Source organism: Leptodactylus fuscus, chromosome 2, assembly GCF_031893055.1.
Source record: "Leptodactylus fuscus isolate aLepFus1 chromosome 2, aLepFus1.hap2, whole genome shotgun sequence".
In the NCBI taxonomy this organism is placed as follows: domain Eukaryota; kingdom Metazoa; phylum Chordata; class Amphibia; order Anura; family Leptodactylidae; genus Leptodactylus; species Leptodactylus fuscus.
The window spans coordinates 198,411,281-198,429,920 of NC_134266.1; the positions used below are offsets into that span (position 1 = coordinate 198,411,281).

Consider the following 18,640-nt stretch of genomic DNA (forward strand, 5'->3'; position numbering starts at 1 on the left):
CCCCAGTTTGGACCAATTCATGGTGGAGGGAGCCTCTAACCAGCCCAGTTTGGACCAATTCATGGTGGAGGGAGCCTCTAAAAAACCCAGTTTGGACCAATTCATGGTGGAGGGAGCCTCTAAACAGCCCAGTTTGGGCAAATTCATGGTGGAGGGAGCCTCTAAACAGCCCAGTTTGGGCAAATTCATGGTGGAGGGAGCCTCTAACCAGCCCAGTTTGGACCAATTAATGGTGGAGGGAGCCTCTAACCAGCCCAGTTTGGACCAATTAATGGTGGAGGGAGCCTCTAACCAGCCCAGTTTGGACCAATTAATGGTGGAGGGAGCCTCTAACCACCCCAGTTTGGACCAATTCATGGTGGAGGGAGCCTCTAAACAGCCAAGTTTGGACCAATTCATGGTGAAGGGAGCCTCTAAAAACCCGTTTGGACCAATTCATGGTGGAGGGAGCCTCTAACCAGCCCAGTTTGGGCAAATTCATGGTGGAGGGAGCCTCTAAACAGCCCAGTTTGGGCAAATTCATGGTGGAGGGAGCCTCTAAAAAACCCAGTTTGGACCAATTCATGGTGGAGGGAGCCTCTAAACAGCCAAGTTTGGACCAATTCATGGTGAAGGGAGCCTCTAAAAACCCGTTTGGACCAATTCATGGTGGAGGGAGCCTCTAACCAGCCCAGTTTGGGCAAATTCATGGTGGAGGGAGCCTCTAACCAGCCCAGTTTGGACCAATTAATGGTGGAGGGAGCCTCTAAAAAACCCAGTTTGGACCAATTCATGGTGGAGGGAGCCTCTAACCAGCCCAGTTTGGGCAAATTCATGGTGGAGGGAGCCTCTAAACAGCCCAGTTTGGGCAAATTCATGGTGGAGGGAGCCTCTAACCAGCCCAGTTTGGACCAATTAATGGTGGAGGGAGCCTCTAAAAAACCCAGTTTGGACCAATTCATGGTGGAGGGAGCCTCTAAACAGCCCAGTTTGGGCAAATTCATGGTGGAGGGAGCCTCTAAACAGCCCAGTTTGGGCAAATTCATGGTGGAGGGAGCCTCTAAAAAACCCAGTTTGGACCAATTCATGGTGGAGGGAGCCTCTAAACAGCCAAGTTTGGACCAATTCATGGTGAAGGGAGCCTCTAAAAACCCGTTTGGACCAATTCATGGTGGAGGGAGCCTCTAACCAGCCCAGTTTGGGCAAATTCATGGTGGAGGGAGCCTCTAACCAGCCCAGTTTGGACCAATTAATGGTGGAGGGAGCCTCTAAAAAACCCAGTTTGGACCAATTCATGGTGGAGGGAGCCTCTAACCAGCCCAGTTTGGGCAAATTCATGGTGGAGGGAGCCTCTAACCAGCCCAGTTTGGGCAAATTCATGGTGGAGGGAGCCTCTAACCAGCCCAGTTTGGACCAATTAATGGTGGAGGGAGCCTCTAAAAAACCCAGTTTGGACCAATTCATGGTGGAGGGAGCCTCTAAACAGCCCAGTTTGGGCAAATTCATGGTGGAGGGAGCCTCTAAACAGCCCAGTTTGGACCAATTCATGGTGGAGGGAGCCTCTAAACAGCCCAGTTTGGGCAAATTCATGGTGGAGGGAGCCTCTAAACAGCCCAGTTTGGACCAATTCATGGTGGAGGGAGCCTCTAAACAGCCCAGTTTGGGCAAATTCATGGTGGAAGGAGCCTCTAACCAGCAGAGTTGTGGGAAAGCAGGGTGGAGGGAGCCTCTAACCAGCAGAGTTGGTGGAAATCAGGGTGGAGGGAGCCTCTAACCAGCAGAGTTGGGGGAAATCATGTTGGAGGGAGCCTAGTATTAGCAGAATTGTGCAACGCTTATGGTGGATGAGTATGAGGATGCGGAGGAATTGGAGAGGTTGAGTACAGACATGGAGTTTCATGTTGGGGTGCTTTACACAGGTGGGCACAAAAATGACGGCTCTACCCAGTGGTGGTTCATTTTTATCAAAGTGAGCCGGTCGGCACTCTCAGCTGACAGACGGGTGCGCTTGTCAGTGATGATGCCACCGGCTGCACTGAACACCCTCTCAGATAGGACGCTGGCGGCAGGACAGGACAGCACCTCCAAGGCATATAGGGCAAGTTCAAGCCACAGGTCCAACTTCGACACCCAATACGTGTAGGGCGCAGAGGGGTCGGAGAGGACAGGGCTGTGGTCGGAAAGGTATTCCCGCAACATGCGCCTATACTTCTCACGCCTGGTGACACTAGGACCCTCCGTGGCGGCACTTTGGCGAGGGGGTGCCATCAAGGTGTCCCAGACCTTAGACAGTGTGCCCCTCGTTTGTGTGGACCGGTGAGAACTTGGTTGCCTACTGGAGGAACTGCCCTCCCTGCCGCCAACGTCACATGCTGGAAACATCTCCATCATATTCTGCACCAATTGCCTGTGGCAAGCATTGATGCGATTGGCCCTCCCCTCTACCGGAATAAAAGACGAGATGTTGTTTTTATACCGGGGGTCAAGGATAGCAAAGATCCAGTACTGGTTGTCCTCCATGATTTTGACAATACGCTTGTCGGTTGTAAAGCACCCCAACATGAACTCAGCCATGTCTGCCACAGTGTTAGTTGGCATGACTCCTCTGGCCCCACCGGAAAGTTCAATCTCCATTTCCTCCTCATCCTCCATGTCTACCCATCCGCGCTGCAACAATGGGACGATTCGAAGTTGCCCGGAAGCCTCCTGTATCACCATCACATCATCGGACAACTCTTCTTCCTCCTCCTCCTCCTCCTCCTCCTCCATTAAACGCAGTGAAGCGGACAGATGTGTGGACCTACTCTCCAGCTGTGACGGATCGGATGCTATCCCTAACTCCTCTGTGTGATCTGAGTTATCCCTGATGTCAATCAGGGATTCTCTCAGAACACACAAGAGCGGGATTGTAAGGCTCACCATCGCATCCTCAGAGCTCACCCTCCTTGTGGACTCCTCAAAGACCCGTAGGATGTCACAAAGGTCTCTCATCCATGGCCACTCATGGATGTGAAACTGAGGCAGCTGACTTTGTGGCACCCTAGGGTTTTGTAGCTGGTATTCCATCAAAGGTCTCTGCTGCTCAACCACTCTATTCAACATCTGAAACGTTGAGTTCCAGCGTGTGGGGACGTCGCACAAAAGCCGGTGTTGTGGCACATGCAGGCGTTGCTGGAGAGATTTTAAGCTAGCAGCGGCTACTGTCGACTTGCGAAAGTGGGCGCACATGCGCCGCACTTTCACCAGTAGCTCTGGAACATTGGGGTAGCTCTTTAGGAAACGTTGCACCACTAGGTTGAAGACGTGGGCCAGGCATGGAACATGTTGGAGTCCGGCAAGCTCCAGAGCTGCTACCAGGTTCCGGCCGTTATCACAAACGACCATGCCTGGGCCCAGGTGCAGCGGCTCAAACCATATTGCCGTCTCATCGAGGAGGGCATCCCTCACCTCGGAGGCAGTGTGCTGTCTGTCCCCCAAGCTGATCAGCTTCAGCACAGCCTGCTGACGTCTACCAACGCCAGTGCTGCAACGTTTCCAACTCGTAGCTGGGGTCAATCTAACAGCGGAGGAGGAGGCGGTGGCGGAGGAGGAGGCGGTGGCGGAGGAGGAGGCGGTAGAGGAGGAGGAGGAGGGGGGTGTTCTTCTCGTGTCCCTGCCAGGAATGTTAGGCGGGGAGACGAGGTACACCGGGCCAGTTTGGGAAGCAGTCCCAGCCTCAACTACATTCACCCAGTGTGCCGTCAGTGAAATGTAGCGTCCCTGTCCGCATGCACTTGTCCACGCGTCGGTGGTCAAGTGGACCTTTGTGCAAAGCGCGGAACTAAGGGCCCGCCTGATGTTGAGTGACACGTGCTGGTGCAAGGCGGGGACGGCACACCGGGAGAAGTAGTGACGGCTAGGGACGGCATAGCGAGGTGCCGCAGTTGCCATCAGGTCCAGGAAGGCGGGAGTTTCAACAAGCCGGAACGCCAACATCTCCTGGGCCAGCAGTTTAGCGATGTTGGCGTTCAAGGCTTGCGCGTGTGGGTGGTTAGCAGTGTATTTCTGCCGCCGCTCCAATGTCTGAGAGATGGTGGGTTGTTGTAAAGAAACGCCTGATGGTGCCTTTGATGGTGCAGGAGAAGGAGATAAGACAGGACCAGGGGAGGATGAGGTAGAAGTCAACAAAGTGGCGGAGGCAGATGAAGTGGTGTCCTGGCTCGTCCTCTGGAGTGCATCGCCAGCACAGTCAGCAGTGGCAGTGGCAGAGGCAGTGGCAGTGGCGTGAACGGCAGGCGGCCTTTGTCCTGCCGTTGCTGCCTGCCACTGATTCCAGTGCTTGGATTCCAAATGACGGCGCATTGAAGTGGTGGACAGGTTGCTCTTCTCAGAGCCCCTAATCAATTTCGAGAGGCAAATTGTGCAGACAACACTATATCTGTCCTCGGCGCATTCCTTGAAAAAACTCCACACCTTCGAGAAACGTGCCCTCGAGGTGGGAGTTTTTCGGGGCTGGGTACGAACTGGAACATCTTGGGAGATTCCGGGTGTGGCCTGGCTTCGCCTAAGCTGCTGACCTCTGCCTCTGCCTCTAGCTACCCTTTTTGGTGCTGCACCTGCCTCAACATCCACACTACTTTCCCCGCTTGACATCCCCCCTGTCCAGGTCGGGTCAGTGTCCTCATCATCCACCACTTCCTCTTCCAACTCCTGTCTCATCTCCTCCTCCCGCACAATGCGCCGGTCAACTGGATGCCCTGACGGCAACTGCGTCACATCATCGTCGATGAGGGTGGGTTGCTGGTCATCCACCACCAAATCGAACGGAGATGGAGGAGACTCTAGTGTTTGAGCATCTGGACACAGATGCTCCTCTGTTAGGTTCGTGGAATCGTGACGTGGAGAGGCAGGTTGAGGGACAATGAAAGGAGCGGAGAACAGCTCTGGGGAGCAGGGACAGTTTGGGTTATTGTTCTGTAAAGCTTCGGAATTTTGGGAGGAAGGAAGACAAGACTGTTGGGTAATAGGAGGAGAGGAGGCAGAGTCTGACTGGCTGCTGGACAATGTGCTGTAAGCGTTCTCTGACAGCCATTGCAAGACCTGTTCCTGGTTCTCGGGCCTACTAAGGTTTGTACCCTGCAGTTTAGTTAATGTGGCAAGCAACCCTGGCACTGTGGAGTGGCGCAATGCTTGCTGCCCCACAGGAGTAGGCACGGGACGCCCTGTGGCTTCACTGCTACCTTGCTCCCCAGAACCATTCCCCCGACCTCGCCCACGGCCTCGTCCACGTCCCTTTCCGGGAGCCTTGCGCATTTTGAATTCCTAGTTAGAAATTGGCACTGTATACCAGTAGTAAAAATTGTGGGTGCACGTAACCCCAATATATTCTTTGAATTCCCAGTCAGACACTGGCACTATATGGCAGTAGCAAGAAATGAGGGTATTTGTATTCCCAATATACTCTTTGAATTCCCAGTCAGACAATGGCACTGTATACCAGTAGTAAAAATTGTGGGTGCACGTAACCCCAATATATTCTTTGAATTACTAGTCAGAAACTGGCACTATATGGCAGTAGCAAGAAATGAGGGTATTTATAACCCCAATATATTCTTTGAATTCCCAGTCAGACAATGGCACTGTATACCAGTAGTAAAAATTGTGGGTGCACGTAACCCCAATATATTCTTTGAATTACCAGTCAGAAACTGGCACTATATGGCAGTAGCAAGAAATGAGGGTATTTGTATTCCCAATATACTCTTTGAATTCCCAGTCAGACAATGGCACTGTATACCAGTAGTAAAAATTGTGGGTGCACGTAACCCCAATATATTCTTTGAATTACCAGTCAGAAACTGGCACTATATGGCAGTAGCAAGAAATGAGGGTATTTATAACCCCAATATATTCTTTGAATTCCCAGTCAGACAATGGCACTGTATACCAGTAGTAAAAATTGTGGGTGCACGTAACCCCAATATATTCTTTGAATTACCAGTCAGAAACTGGCACTATATGGCAGTAGCAAGAAATGAGGGTATTTGTATTCCCAATATACTCTTTGAATTCCCAGTCAGACAATGGCACTGTATACCAGTAGTAAAAATTGTGGGTGCACGTAACCCCAATATATTCTTTGAATTACCAGTCAGAAACTGGCACTATATGGCAGTAGCAAGAAATGAGGGTATTTGTATTCCCAATATACTCTTTGAATTCCCAGTCAGACAATGGCACTGTATACCAGTAGTAAAAATTGTGGGTGCACGTAACCCCAATATATTCTTTGAATTACCAGTCAGAAACTGGCACTATATGGCAGTAGCAAGAAATGAGGGTATTTGTATTCCCAATATACTCTTTGAATTCCCAGTCAGACAATGGCACTGTATACCAGTAGTAAAAATTGTGGGTGCACGTAACCCCAATATATTCTTTGAATTACCAGTCAGAAACTGGCACTATATGGCAGTAGCAAGAAATGAGGGTATTTGTATTCCCAATATATTCTTTGAATTCCCAGTCAGACAATGGCACTGTATACCAGTAGTAAAAATTGTGGGTGCACGTAACCCCAATATATTCTTTGAATTCCCAGTCAGACACTGGCACTATATGGCAGTAGCAAGAAATGAGGGTATTTGTATTCCCAATATATTCTTTGAATTCCCAGTCAGACAATGGCACTGTATACCAGTAGTAAAAATTGTGGGTGCACGTAACCCCAATATATTCTTTGAATTACCAGTCAGAAACTGGCACTATATGGCAGTAGCAAGAAATGAGGGTATTTATAACCCCAATATATTCTTTGAATTCCCAGTCAGACAATGGCACTGTATACCAGTAGTAAAAGTTGTGGGTGCACGTAACCCCAATATATTCTTTGAATTACCAGTCAGAAACTGGCACTATATGGCAGTAGCAAGAAATGAGGGTATTTATAACCCCAATATATTCTTTGAATTCCCAGTCAGACAATGGCACTGTATACCAGTAGTAAAAATTGTGGGTGCACGTAACCCCAATATATTCTTTGAATTCCCAGTCAGAAACTGGCACTATATGGCAGTAGCAAGAAATGAGGGTATTTGTATTCCCAATATACTCTTTGAATTCCCAGTCAGACAATGGCACTGTATACCAGTAGTAAAAATTGTGGGTGCACGTAACCCCAATATATTCTTTGAATTACCAGTCAGAAACTGGCACTATATGGCAGTAGCAAGAAATGAGGGTATTTGTATTCCCAATATACTCTTTGAATTCCCAGTCAGACAATGGCACTGTATACCAGTAGTAAAAATTGTGGGTGCACGTAACCCCAATATATTCTTTGAATTACCAGTCAGAAACTGGCACTATATGGCAGTAGCAAGAAATGAGGGTATTTATAACCCCAATATATTCTTTGAATTCCCAGTCAGACAATGGCACTGTATACCAGTAGTAAAAATTGTGGGTGCACGTAACCCCAATATATTCTTTGAATTCCCAGTCAGACACTGGCACTATATGGCAGTAGCAAGAAATGAGGGTATTTGTATTCCCAATATATTCTTTGAATTCCCAGTCAGACAATGGCACTGTATACCAGTAGTAAAAATTGTGGGTGCACGTAACCCCAATATATTCTTTGAATTACCAGTCAGAAACTGGCACTATATGGCAGTAGCAAGAAATGAGGGTATTTGTATTCCCAATATATTCTTTGAATTCCCAGTCAGACAATGGCACTGTATACCAGTAGTAAAAATTGTGGGTGTATATAGCCCCAATTCTATTGCTAGGGGACTTGCAGGGTATTTCTGGGGTGAAGGTGGGGGGGCACACCGTTGGAACGGGTATCGGGGTATATATCGGGTATACGGGAATACACTGACAGTGTATTCCATTCAGGATCCTGGGAAAGCTGGGTTGCGGCGATTGAGCCCGTCAGTGCCACGTTACACTGACAAGCTTCTCCCTGGAATTTAGCTCTTACAAGAGCTGTTGGTTGTCTTCTCCTTCCTATCCTAGCCTGTCCCTGCCTACCCAGAATCTAAGCCCTAGCTAGCTGGACGGAAACCTCCGTCCTCGGTGAATTGCAAGCTCAGAATGACGCGAACCTGGGCGGCGCTGTTCTTTTAAATTAGAGGTCACATGTTTTCGGCAGCCAATGGGTTTTGCCTACTTTTTTCAACGTCACCGGTGTCGTAGTTCCTGTCCCACCTACCCTGCGCTGTTATTGGAGCAAAAAAGGCGCCAGGGAAGGTGGGAGGGGAATCGAGTAATGGCGCACTTTACCACGCGGTATTCGATTCGAACATGCCGAACAGCCTAATATCCGATCGAACATGAGTTCGATAGAACACTGTTCGCTCATCTCTACTTAGAATCAATTTCCATAGATGACTGGAGGTTACCCTCTCTTGTGACCAGCTGCATGTGTTTCATCAGCTTATAATGTCGAGCTAATTGAGAATTTATGTCAGAGCTAATTGACAAATTACAGACTATTTGACGCTTGATTTTGTCTTCCACCCCAGAGAGAAATATGCAATGATGTTTGATGAGCCTGTCCTTTTGCAAGCTGGCTGGTGGTATGTGGCGTGGGCACGTGTGTCTGGCCCTAGCAGTGACTGTGGCTCTCATGGACAAGCTTCAATAACAACAGATGATGGGTATTTTTTTGTTTTTGTTTTTTGATATTGATTTATATAGGTAGATGGTTGAAGTATATATATAAAATTTAAAAAATTGTTAATCTGTTTAACCAGTTATAAACTTGATCTGTTCTGTGAAGTTTATTTTACAGGTGACTAGGAGTCTCTTGCAGACTTTTCTTGTCCTGTCCCCTTATGCAACTGTGAGGGGAGAGAATCTGAAGTCTTGATGAATTAATACATTTTATTTGGTTTAAAATACTGTATATACTCGAATATAAGCAGAGGCCCATAATTTTACCACAAAAAAACTGGGAAAACGTATTGACTTGAGTTTATGAGGGGGGCTTTTTCAGCACAAAAACTGTACTGAAAAACTCGGCTTATACTCGAGTATATACAGTATGTATTTTTAAGTCATTGGAAATCGGGGAAAAGTAAATTTTAGAAAATGTCACTTTTACCAGTGTAGCTTTGCTGGAAATGAACATGGATAGTATTACATATAACTGATATTTATTTGAATATACTACTGTTTGCTTGTTTCATTTTGTAACATAAGCTCTCCTTCATACAGCGCAGGTCCTTGTCCTCTTCAGGCCTCTTGGCTTTTGAGGCCTATGATTGGGCCTCAGCGGTCACGAGGCAGAATTTCGGGGACACTATAATAGCCGAACTGAAATAATTTGCGTGCACAAAATCAAGTCCGTTAACCACATTGAATGCTGGTTTTGGTTATTTTTCTATCAATTTAGAGATAAGATTAGAGGCGTAACTTGAAGCTCCTGGACTCTGCCGGATTTGTAATTGAGCCCCTACCAACCTTGTGCTATTTAGAGTAATGGTACATTTTATGTGGCAGAGATGTTTTTTTTTTTTTTTTTTTTTTTTTTTTTTTTTTGAGGCTTCCTCAGGACCTGCAGCAGCTACGCCCCTGGCTCTGGAGGTCGGCGCTGAAGACATTCTTTAGGTGTTGCAGAATAGGAAAGCTGTCTTAGAGTGAAGCTAGGCTGATGCATGAAAACTCCTGGAGCCTGACATCTCCATCATATATTACTTGAAGGAGTATTCCCACATGGAAAAATTCAGAGCAAGAAGAAAGCAGTGTGGATTTTTTTCCCCCATGAAATGTTGCAAGTTGAGGCATGGTGCAAGTCACCCCCCCCCCCCCCCCCCCCCCAAGATCGGTTACACATGTAAAACATTTTTCCTATGCGCCCATAGCCATTAAGAATTATAACTGAGCTTAAAGTAGTGGGTTTCAGGTTTTGCCTAGAATTATCTTTATATTTTATCGTATTTTAGTAGATTTATATATTTAGGAACAATGCTATAAAGCACATCTGTTTTCCAGGGTTGTTTTCCAGTTCAAGAGCTCCAAGAAGTCAAATAATGGCACAGATGTCAATGCAGGTCAAATACCCCAGCTGCTATACAGGTAAGAACCTCCTCTCAGATGGGTGAATTTATAAAACCTGTCTGGAAGAAACTTCCACCCCACCCCCCCACCCCCCAATTTTTGTAATCCTCTGTAGGTTATAAAGGGTTGGGGTGTACATAATGCCATAAATACTACCTAGTCCCGGTTTTCATTATTAAAATCCACCCAGAGTGACTGAAGCTCCATGTGTCTTTTTTTTTTTTTTTAAATACTTTTTCTCTTGAAGATATCGCCATGTTTTCTTATATTGATACATGTAAATATGTATCTCCTCCATTCTTAAAATGAACAAGGCTCACAAAATTCAGGGATAGGAATACTGTTTCTAATGCATCTAATAAGATCCAAGTGTTTAGGCAACAAGACTTTATCTAATATGTTTTGTCCACTATTTATTTTCTAGGTTGCCCACAAGTGATGGCAGTGCAGCTAAAGGAAAACAGCAAGTCAGTGAACCAGTACATATCCTGAAAAGATCATTTGCTCGATCCGTATCGGTGGTATGTGTTTTATTTTTTTTTATTTATTTTTTTTTTTTTTCTCTCCTCCTCCTCCACTATATATTTGTTGCTATTATCTATTTTTTTTAAGACCGTCTTTGACCTGGTCTTTTTTTGTTTTACCCAGGAGTGTTTTGAATCCCTGCTGAGTATTTTACACTGGAGTTGGACCACTTTGGTTCTTGGTGTAGAAGAGCTGAGAGGGTTAAAGGGCTTTCAGTACACAGCAACTTTGCTGGATTTGGAGAGACTGCGATTTGTTGGGACTTGCTGTCTGCGACTGTTGAGAGTCTACACATGTGAGATATACCCTATATCAGGTATCACTGTTTTATTAACTTTATTATAAGCATTATTTTTACTTTTGTTTCCTGTTCATGCATTTAAATTAATAAATTGTCATTGGGAATTTTTGCTTGACTTAATACAGTTGGTATTCTAATACCTTCTAGTATGAGGTGATTGTCTTTGTACTATAACTTGGGCTAGGTTCATATCTGCGCCTGTCTCTCCATTGTTTGGATCTGCTGGGGACACAAACTACAGAGATGGGTAGCAGTTTTAATAGTTAAACATGGACATCGGTGAACCCGAGTGACTATAATAAGGTTCGCCGGGTTTCCGCCATTTTAAAACTAAAACCAGGGGAGAGAAAGGACGGAGACTTCGTTGCAGATGTGAACTTGGCTAAAAAGGTATGGTATATTTCTTTGATTAGTATCTCAAATGATGATTTAATAGTTGATATTTTTTAAAAATTTTTCAGCTTGTTTTTATAAGTTCAGTAAAATTTCACAAACTTTTCAGTTTATTATGGCGGATTGAATCAGATGCCCGTTAAAATCCTTCATGTATAAGTTAGCATGCAATATCTAATAAGGTATTCTTAATATAAGCAGTGTTGGGGGGGGTTCTCCAAATAACTGAGGTTAGAAGTTATCCGAGGTTTTCAGGTCAGGCTTTTAAGAACCTATTTTGAAGAGGATCTTTCTCTACCTCCACCAACTCCAGTTCTATACATCTGCTTAGTTCATGCATTGAATCTGGAGTTGGAATTTCTGTAGTTTCCACCATTCCCAGGCAATCACTGCTGTTAGTTTTGGTGTCTCATATGCCACTTTGGTTCTGTACCGTCAGGTGGACAGTGTCAAGAAGGAGCAGGAGAAGGGGGCATGATTTAGAGCAGCAATCAGGTAGACGTTTGTCAGAGTTCAGAATTGAACCCCATGCCTGACACAACCCGCCTTACAGTGCCGAGCCTAAGTAGCATATCTGGCACAAATACTGTCAGCATTTATTGCTTGGGAACTATGGAGGCTAGAGAGGAAATCCCATCTGTGCCAGGAGTTGGACTTGGTAGTGGTGAAAGGTCCGCTTTAACATTCAGAATCATTATATTTTTTATTGCAAATAATAAAATTCCATTCAGATGCTGTACTATCCTTATTAAAAAATACTCAACAAATCTTAGTCTGAAGCCACATCTTCTACTATGGGCTCTCAACACCTAAAAGTCTTAGGCATGCAGTTGGCAATGATGACCTTATGTATAGGCCCTTCCATTGTTGAAATAAAAAAAAAAAAAAAAAAAAACTGAGCATGATAGATTTTAGCAAGCCCAATTCATATTACCCACAGGAAATAAGCGCTTTTCCCTCTCCTCACTGAAATAAACCTGCATGCTCAGCGTGGATGGCTTTCCTCATTTAGCAGATGTTTGGTACTCTATCCATTTCTAAGAATCTCTTGTTAGATGCCTAAACGCATGCATTATCCTAAAGCAATATACTAGATTTTGACAAGACAGAAGCAGATTGCTGGACTGAATTTCATTGGCTACTTTTTCATGTGTATTTATAAGGGCTCTATATAAATAAGCGTCCATGCCTTCTGATAGAAATGGCCACCATAGTTTTTTGTTTTTTTAAATGGCAAGGGAAAGGTTTTTGTCAATAGAAGGAAATTAAAGAACTAGGAAGGAAAAAATATGAAGTTGACAGTACCCTTGGTCTAACTTGTTTTTATTAAGAAATTATTAATTGCATCTTTTTTTTTTTCTTTCTTTTCTTGAAGCCTCTACTAAACCAGTCATAGAAGAAACAACCAAACTAGCTGAGTGTATTGGAAAAACCAGAACTTTGCTAAGGAAGATCCTTTCTGAAGGTGTGGATAACTGCATTATGAAACTGGACAATGATCCCCAAGGTTACCTGAGTCAACCATTAAGCCTTTTGGAAGCTGTTCTTCAGGAGTGTCATAACACCTTCACTGCTTGCTTCCATTCTTTCTACCCCACTCCTGCACTCCAATGGGCATGTCTCTGTGACTTATTGAACTGCTTGGATCAGGTACCAGTATTCATTTTTAAGTAGGGGCATACTATGTTGACACATTGTAAAGGCCTTGTCAACATTTGTGAATTATATCTGATTATTGTTTATTTATATAGCACCATTGATTCCATGGTGCTTTGCATTTGAGGGTTCTCATATAGTACAGAAAATGTACAAACAGATATACTAACAATGACAGACGGGCACAGTGGGACAGAGGACCCTGCCCGTGAGGGCATACAATCTGTGAGGGAAGGGGGATAGAGAGAGAAGGAGAGGGTAGAGACTGTTCAGATGGTGATGTGGTGACAGTAAATGTTATTGGAGGTTGTAGGCCTTCTTGAATAGGTGAGTCTTCAGGTCCTTCTTGAAACCTGTGATTGTTGGGGTCAGTCTTATGTGTCTTGGTAAGGAGTTCCAGAGTATGGGGGATGCACGAGAGAAATCTTGGAGACGGCTGTGTGAGGAGTGGATGAGAGTAGAGCGGAGTAGGAGGTCTTTGAAGGATATGAGGTTGTGTGGGCAGGTAGCGAGAGATTAGTTCAGAGATATATGAAGGGGACAGGATGTGGATCGCTTTGTATGTTAACATTAGTAGCTTGAATTCTATTCGCTGGGCAATAGGTAGCCAGTGAAGGGATTGGCAGAGGGGAGCCGGCGATGAAGATTGGGGGGTGAGGTGAATTAAGCGAGCAGCACAGTTTAGGGTTGACTGGAGGGGGCGCGAGTGTGTCTGCTGGGATTGCGTGGAGAAGGGTGTTGCAGTAATCTAAGTGGGAGATTATGAAGGCATGGACGAGCGTCTTAGTTTCAGGGTTGAGGAAGGAGCGGATTCAATGGATGTTATTGAGTTGGAGGCGGCAGGAAATGTTGAGGGTTTGAACGTGCGATTTGAAGGATAGGTCGGAGTCCAAGGTTATCCCAAGACATTGGACGGGGGTGAGAGTGGTTCCATTAACTTTGATAGATGGGTCAGGTAGGGGGTCCATGCGGGGTGGGGCAAAGATGATGAACTCCGTTTTTTCCATGTTGAGTTTGAGAAAGCGGGAGGAGAGAAAGGAGGCTACGGCCGCTAAACTATATGGAACTCTGGTCAGCAGGGAGGTAATGTCTGGTCCAGGTGTGTATATTTGGGTGTCATCGGCATAGCAATGGTATTGAAAGCCATGAGATTCTATGAGTTGACCCAGGCCGAGGGTGTAGATGGAGAACAGGAGGGGTCCTAGGACGAAGCCTTGGGCGACACCTACAGAGGGGGTGTGGTGAGGAGGTGGCATGTGAGTGGAAGACTCTGAATGTGCCTTCAGTGAGGAATGAGTAAATCCAGGAAAGGGCCAGGTCTGAGATACCAAGGGAAGAGAGTCTCTAGTAAGAGGGAATGGTCAACTGTTGCATTTCAGTGAATAGAATTTTTTGTGATGAGTTCTCTTACAACAGTGAACTTCATGAAACTTGGTAAAGAACATATCACGCTACCAGACTACATTGTTGTTGATGAAAGTGAAATGTGTTTTAAGTTTAGTGTCCTTTAAAACCTCATCTGTACATTTTTGCTTGTCATTCTTTAAAAGTATTACAAGCTAGGTTAAAGGGGCTCTATCAGCAAAATTATGCTGTATGAGCCCCACATGCGTATTCAGGCACCGCTAATCTTATTTTAAACCCCCCGTTTTAAAATAATACCCTAAAAACGAATATGCAAATGATACCTATTCATGCATGGTGGGTGGTCGTGCACTGTCCATCATCTTGCTGCCACGCCTTCCTCCTCTTCTTCCAGCGACGCCCTCCTGTCCTGGCTCTTCCCCGCCTGATCTTCTGTTCTTCCGGAATGAAGAGGGTTGCGAGCGTACTGCGCATGTGCAGTACGCTTGTGTAGTTCTAAGGGGAACTTAGAACTACTACAAAAAATGGCTCCGGAACGTGCACTACTGCGCACACGCGGGATTTGAACCAAACCCGCTGGAAGAACAGAAGGTCAAGGCGGGGAAGAGCCAGGACAGGAGGACGTCACTGGAAGAAGAAAGAAGAGGAAGGAGTGACAGCAGATGACGTCGAACAGTGCACGACCGCCCATCGTACACAGGTAAGTTTCATTTGCATATTCATTTTTAGGGTATTATTTTAAAAGGGGGGGGGGGGTTAAAGTAAGATTAGTTGTGCCCTAATTTTGCTGATAGAGCCCCTTTAATACCAAAATGTATGCTACACTATTTTCTTGTTTAGCACTTGTTTACAGCGCTTCCCGGATCACGCACTTGATAAAGTTTGTTGTCTCTTTATTTTTAAAGGATATTCAGGAAGCAAATTTCAAGACTTCAAGCAGTCGTCTGCTGGCTGCAGTTATGTCAGCTCTCTGCCATACTTCTGTGAAGCTTACTTCAATTTTTCCCATTGCTTATGATGGTGAAGTTCTATTACGTTCCATGGTTAAGCAAGTCAGCACAGAAAATGATACTGCACTTGCACACCGCTTCCCTCTGCTGGTATCCTGCATGGAAAAGCTAAGTCAGGTCTGGGAAGATTTTTTTTTTTTCTTTAAACTTATGTAGATGTAACAAATTCCTTCATTTAATGAATGCACCCCATGTTTCCTCTTTATGTCATAAGTAACTTGGATTGAACTGAACCAGGGGTGGGAGTAGCATACGTTTTCCGATCTGTACATTCTTTTGTAAGTGCTATAACTATATAACCTAGGTGTGTGAGTTACTTGACAATAACTTTATATGTTTTGTATTGTCTAGAGTGAAGAAAATGTTTCTGGAATGACTAGCTTTCGGGAAGTTCTGGAGAAGATGCTGGTAATTGTTGTTCTACCTGTAAGGAACAGTCTACGCAGGGAGCACGAGCTCTTCTCTTCACACCTTGTGTCCAACACATGTGGTCTCCTGGCCAGCATTGTCAGTGAATTAACAGCATCTGCCCTTGGATCTGAGGTACATATAGTTCAATCCTGTGCACCATTTTATATTTTTTTTAAAAGAAACCTATTGCTTTATAGATCAACCCTTAGACATTAATATGGTAATCTAATCCTATAAAACAGTGCCATAGGCCACATTAAGCCTGCAGTGTACAAGCTGCAGGCAGCAGGAGTACAGCACTTTCCTCCACTTCCCAGCTCCTTCGTGGTAGATACAGCGGAGGAAAAGTGTGGCTGGGGAGAAGGGAGGTAAGTATTGTACTAGTAATCACCTATCAAACCTATATAAACCTGAGCACTTGCAAAGACCATAAGTTATTTAATTCACAAGTCATAGAAAATATAGATCAATAAATAAGGTAGGAGGAGGGAGAACAACATGTAAACATTACATAATAGATACATAGTACAAAGTAACCTCTCTGATGTGGCAGTGACGCAAGTCTCGCTACTGTATGAGAGACAACTGGTGTGTGTGGTGGGGTTACTATATGAGGCCAATGGTGGCTGGGTCATTTTACTGTATATGGACAATAGTGAGGTCTTTTTCTCTGTATGGGGCCAACCTATGAAATGCAGCCCATCAGTTTTGAATTTATTGTATGTGCGATCCATTTACTTGGACACCTGCTATAAATAATATGGCGAACTCTACTTAATGCTTAAACAACTTCTTACAGCATTAATATTTTCTGAATGTTCAGTTGTTTTTCCTTCTCAAATATGAGAGGACTTTGAATGAAAAAGTAAATGCAAAGGTCATTGTCTCTTTTGATTTGACACTGCGTTAACAAAAAGTCAGTATAATGAGGTATATTGCTGGTTCTCCTTTATTAAGGTGACTTTTCATGAATTTACTATTGATCACCGATCCTTAGTATGGGTCATTAAGAGCAGATTTGAGGCTTGGATCCCCCCACCAGTCCACTGATTGCAGGACACTGCGCATATCAGATCCAGCCACTGCTCAGTACACAGTCCATAATCAGAAGTATAGTACATTGTGTATTGACCTAGACTGGTTACTGCAGCTTGGTTTCATGCAAATGCATTGGAAGAGGTGCAGTGGCCTGTGACTAGGTCACGAGTAGTATTAAAAAAACAAATATATATGTGTGTGTATTATATGTATACATGTATTTTTATACAAAGCACATAATGTAAGAGGAAGACTAAACAGAAAACTGAAAGTGGTAGAAATTTGGTACCTTTCTTTAATATAAAATATATATATATAATATATAAAAAAAAATGTTTTTCTTCTATTGTGTAGGTTGACGGATTAAACTCTCTACACTCTGTTAAGTCCACTCCTAATCGCTTCACCAAGACAAGCCAGGGTAGAAGCTGGAACACGGGAAATGGCTCACCAGATGCAATCTGCTTCTCGGTGGATAAACTTGGAGTGGTGGTTGTTGGATTCTGTGTATATGGTGGAGGGGGAATCCATGAATATGAGCTAGAGGTTTTGGTGGATGATGTGAGTATTTTTCAGAAGCTCCATAGGTTAATCAAAAGTTCTCTCATTGAAGTTCACATCTGCGTCAGAGTCTTCGTTGGTGGCGAGACTTTCTCTCCACCAGTTTGTGATGGACACCCTGCGGACCCTATTAGTCAGTGGGGTCTGCTGGTATCTGCATGTAACAGCTGTTTTAGTGGTCCGTCTCTCGTGTCCCCTAGTGGACTTGGTGCAGATGTGAACCTAGTCTCATTTGCAAAGGGAATTTTTTAGAAACATAATTTCATATATTCTTCACCACTGTTAGCTGATTGCTGAGGATGGATGACGAATTAAAACAAGTTTTGTAGATCACCACTTCCATGAAAAAATCCCCAGTAAATAGGTTATTTGTATGAGAAGCTTTTATGTATTAACATTTACAGCCACCTGAAGAATATTTGTGCATGACTTGCAGAATCATGTCCTTACGGTTTTGTACTCAAACTATTATTTATTTATTTATTTCTTATAAAAGAAAAACCATGTTAATTTACACATTTTAACGAATTCCTATCACATAAAAATTTAAGTCCAATAGAGCAGATATAGCTGAGCATATTGATTTATGTAGTTTTGAGGGAAAAGATTGTGTAATTTTTAGACTGCAGTTTGTTTGTTTTCTGTGTTGAAGTCAAGGGAGCGGTCCCATCACTGATTGACAGACTTTCCTCTGACTGCCCATACAGTGGTAGTTGTCAATCACTGAATGGCCCGCTTCCTCAAAACATCAGAGATTTCATGACAAGTTATACTGAATCTTTGCCCCCAAACCATATATCAGCTCTGCTCCTCCTGCTCTGTTGTACAATACCTGCAGATTAGACCGCATTTACCATGTGACCTGTTCCCTTTAACTATCTTTATACTCCCTCGAGGGCTGTGCAGTTGGTACACCAAACCTCCATCTCTGACCCTTTTTGTGTTGTCACACTCTGGATCAGAGTCTGACCCCTTCATAAATGGCTGGCATTCATGGTCAGTCAGAAGCAGTAAAGCTAATTGAATTCCCAGGAAGGTAAATATGCAGCAAGCCATGTATCCAATGCAGCAGAAAATATGATTTACTGTATCATAGAATTAAAAATCATTACCCTCTTTAGACTCCACTCAAATCTGGGCCCAATTCCGACTCCACAGCCCTGCTGCTTATCAGAGACTATTACTATCCCCCTAACATCTATGTCCCTTGCTGCCTCTTTCTGGTCTGCTCTTCAAAATGGAGTGGGCGGACAGATGCTGGGTGCGCAACATTCTGACGTTCCAAGGATAGCATTTTATGTCCTGAGGGACCAGGAAGTAAAGACCAACAGGAAACAAGAGCAGCCCCCCTACT

At 44.5% G+C, this 18,640-nt stretch overlaps 1 protein-coding gene across 2 annotated transcripts in view; it reads left to right on the forward strand.

The window, feature by feature from the left end:
* The window catches only part of MYCBP2 (MYC binding protein 2), a 149,555-nt gene that overhangs the window by 71,396 nt on the left and 59,519 nt on the right, over window positions 1-18,640 (forward strand). For both annotated transcript variants that reach the window (XM_075265391.1, XM_075265389.1), the window contains exons 28-35: window positions 8,490-8,624; window positions 9,961-10,044; window positions 10,451-10,547; window positions 10,675-10,867; window positions 12,621-12,895; window positions 15,172-15,393; window positions 15,628-15,819; window positions 17,080-17,286. In XM_075265391.1, coding sequence (XP_075121492.1) covers window positions 8,490-8,624; window positions 9,961-10,044; window positions 10,451-10,547; window positions 10,675-10,867; window positions 12,621-12,895; window positions 15,172-15,393; window positions 15,628-15,819; window positions 17,080-17,286 — 1,405 coding nt within the window. The remainder of the gene's footprint in view (window positions 1-8,489; window positions 8,625-9,960; window positions 10,045-10,450; window positions 10,548-10,674; window positions 10,868-12,620; window positions 12,896-15,171; window positions 15,394-15,627; window positions 15,820-17,079; window positions 17,287-18,640) is intronic.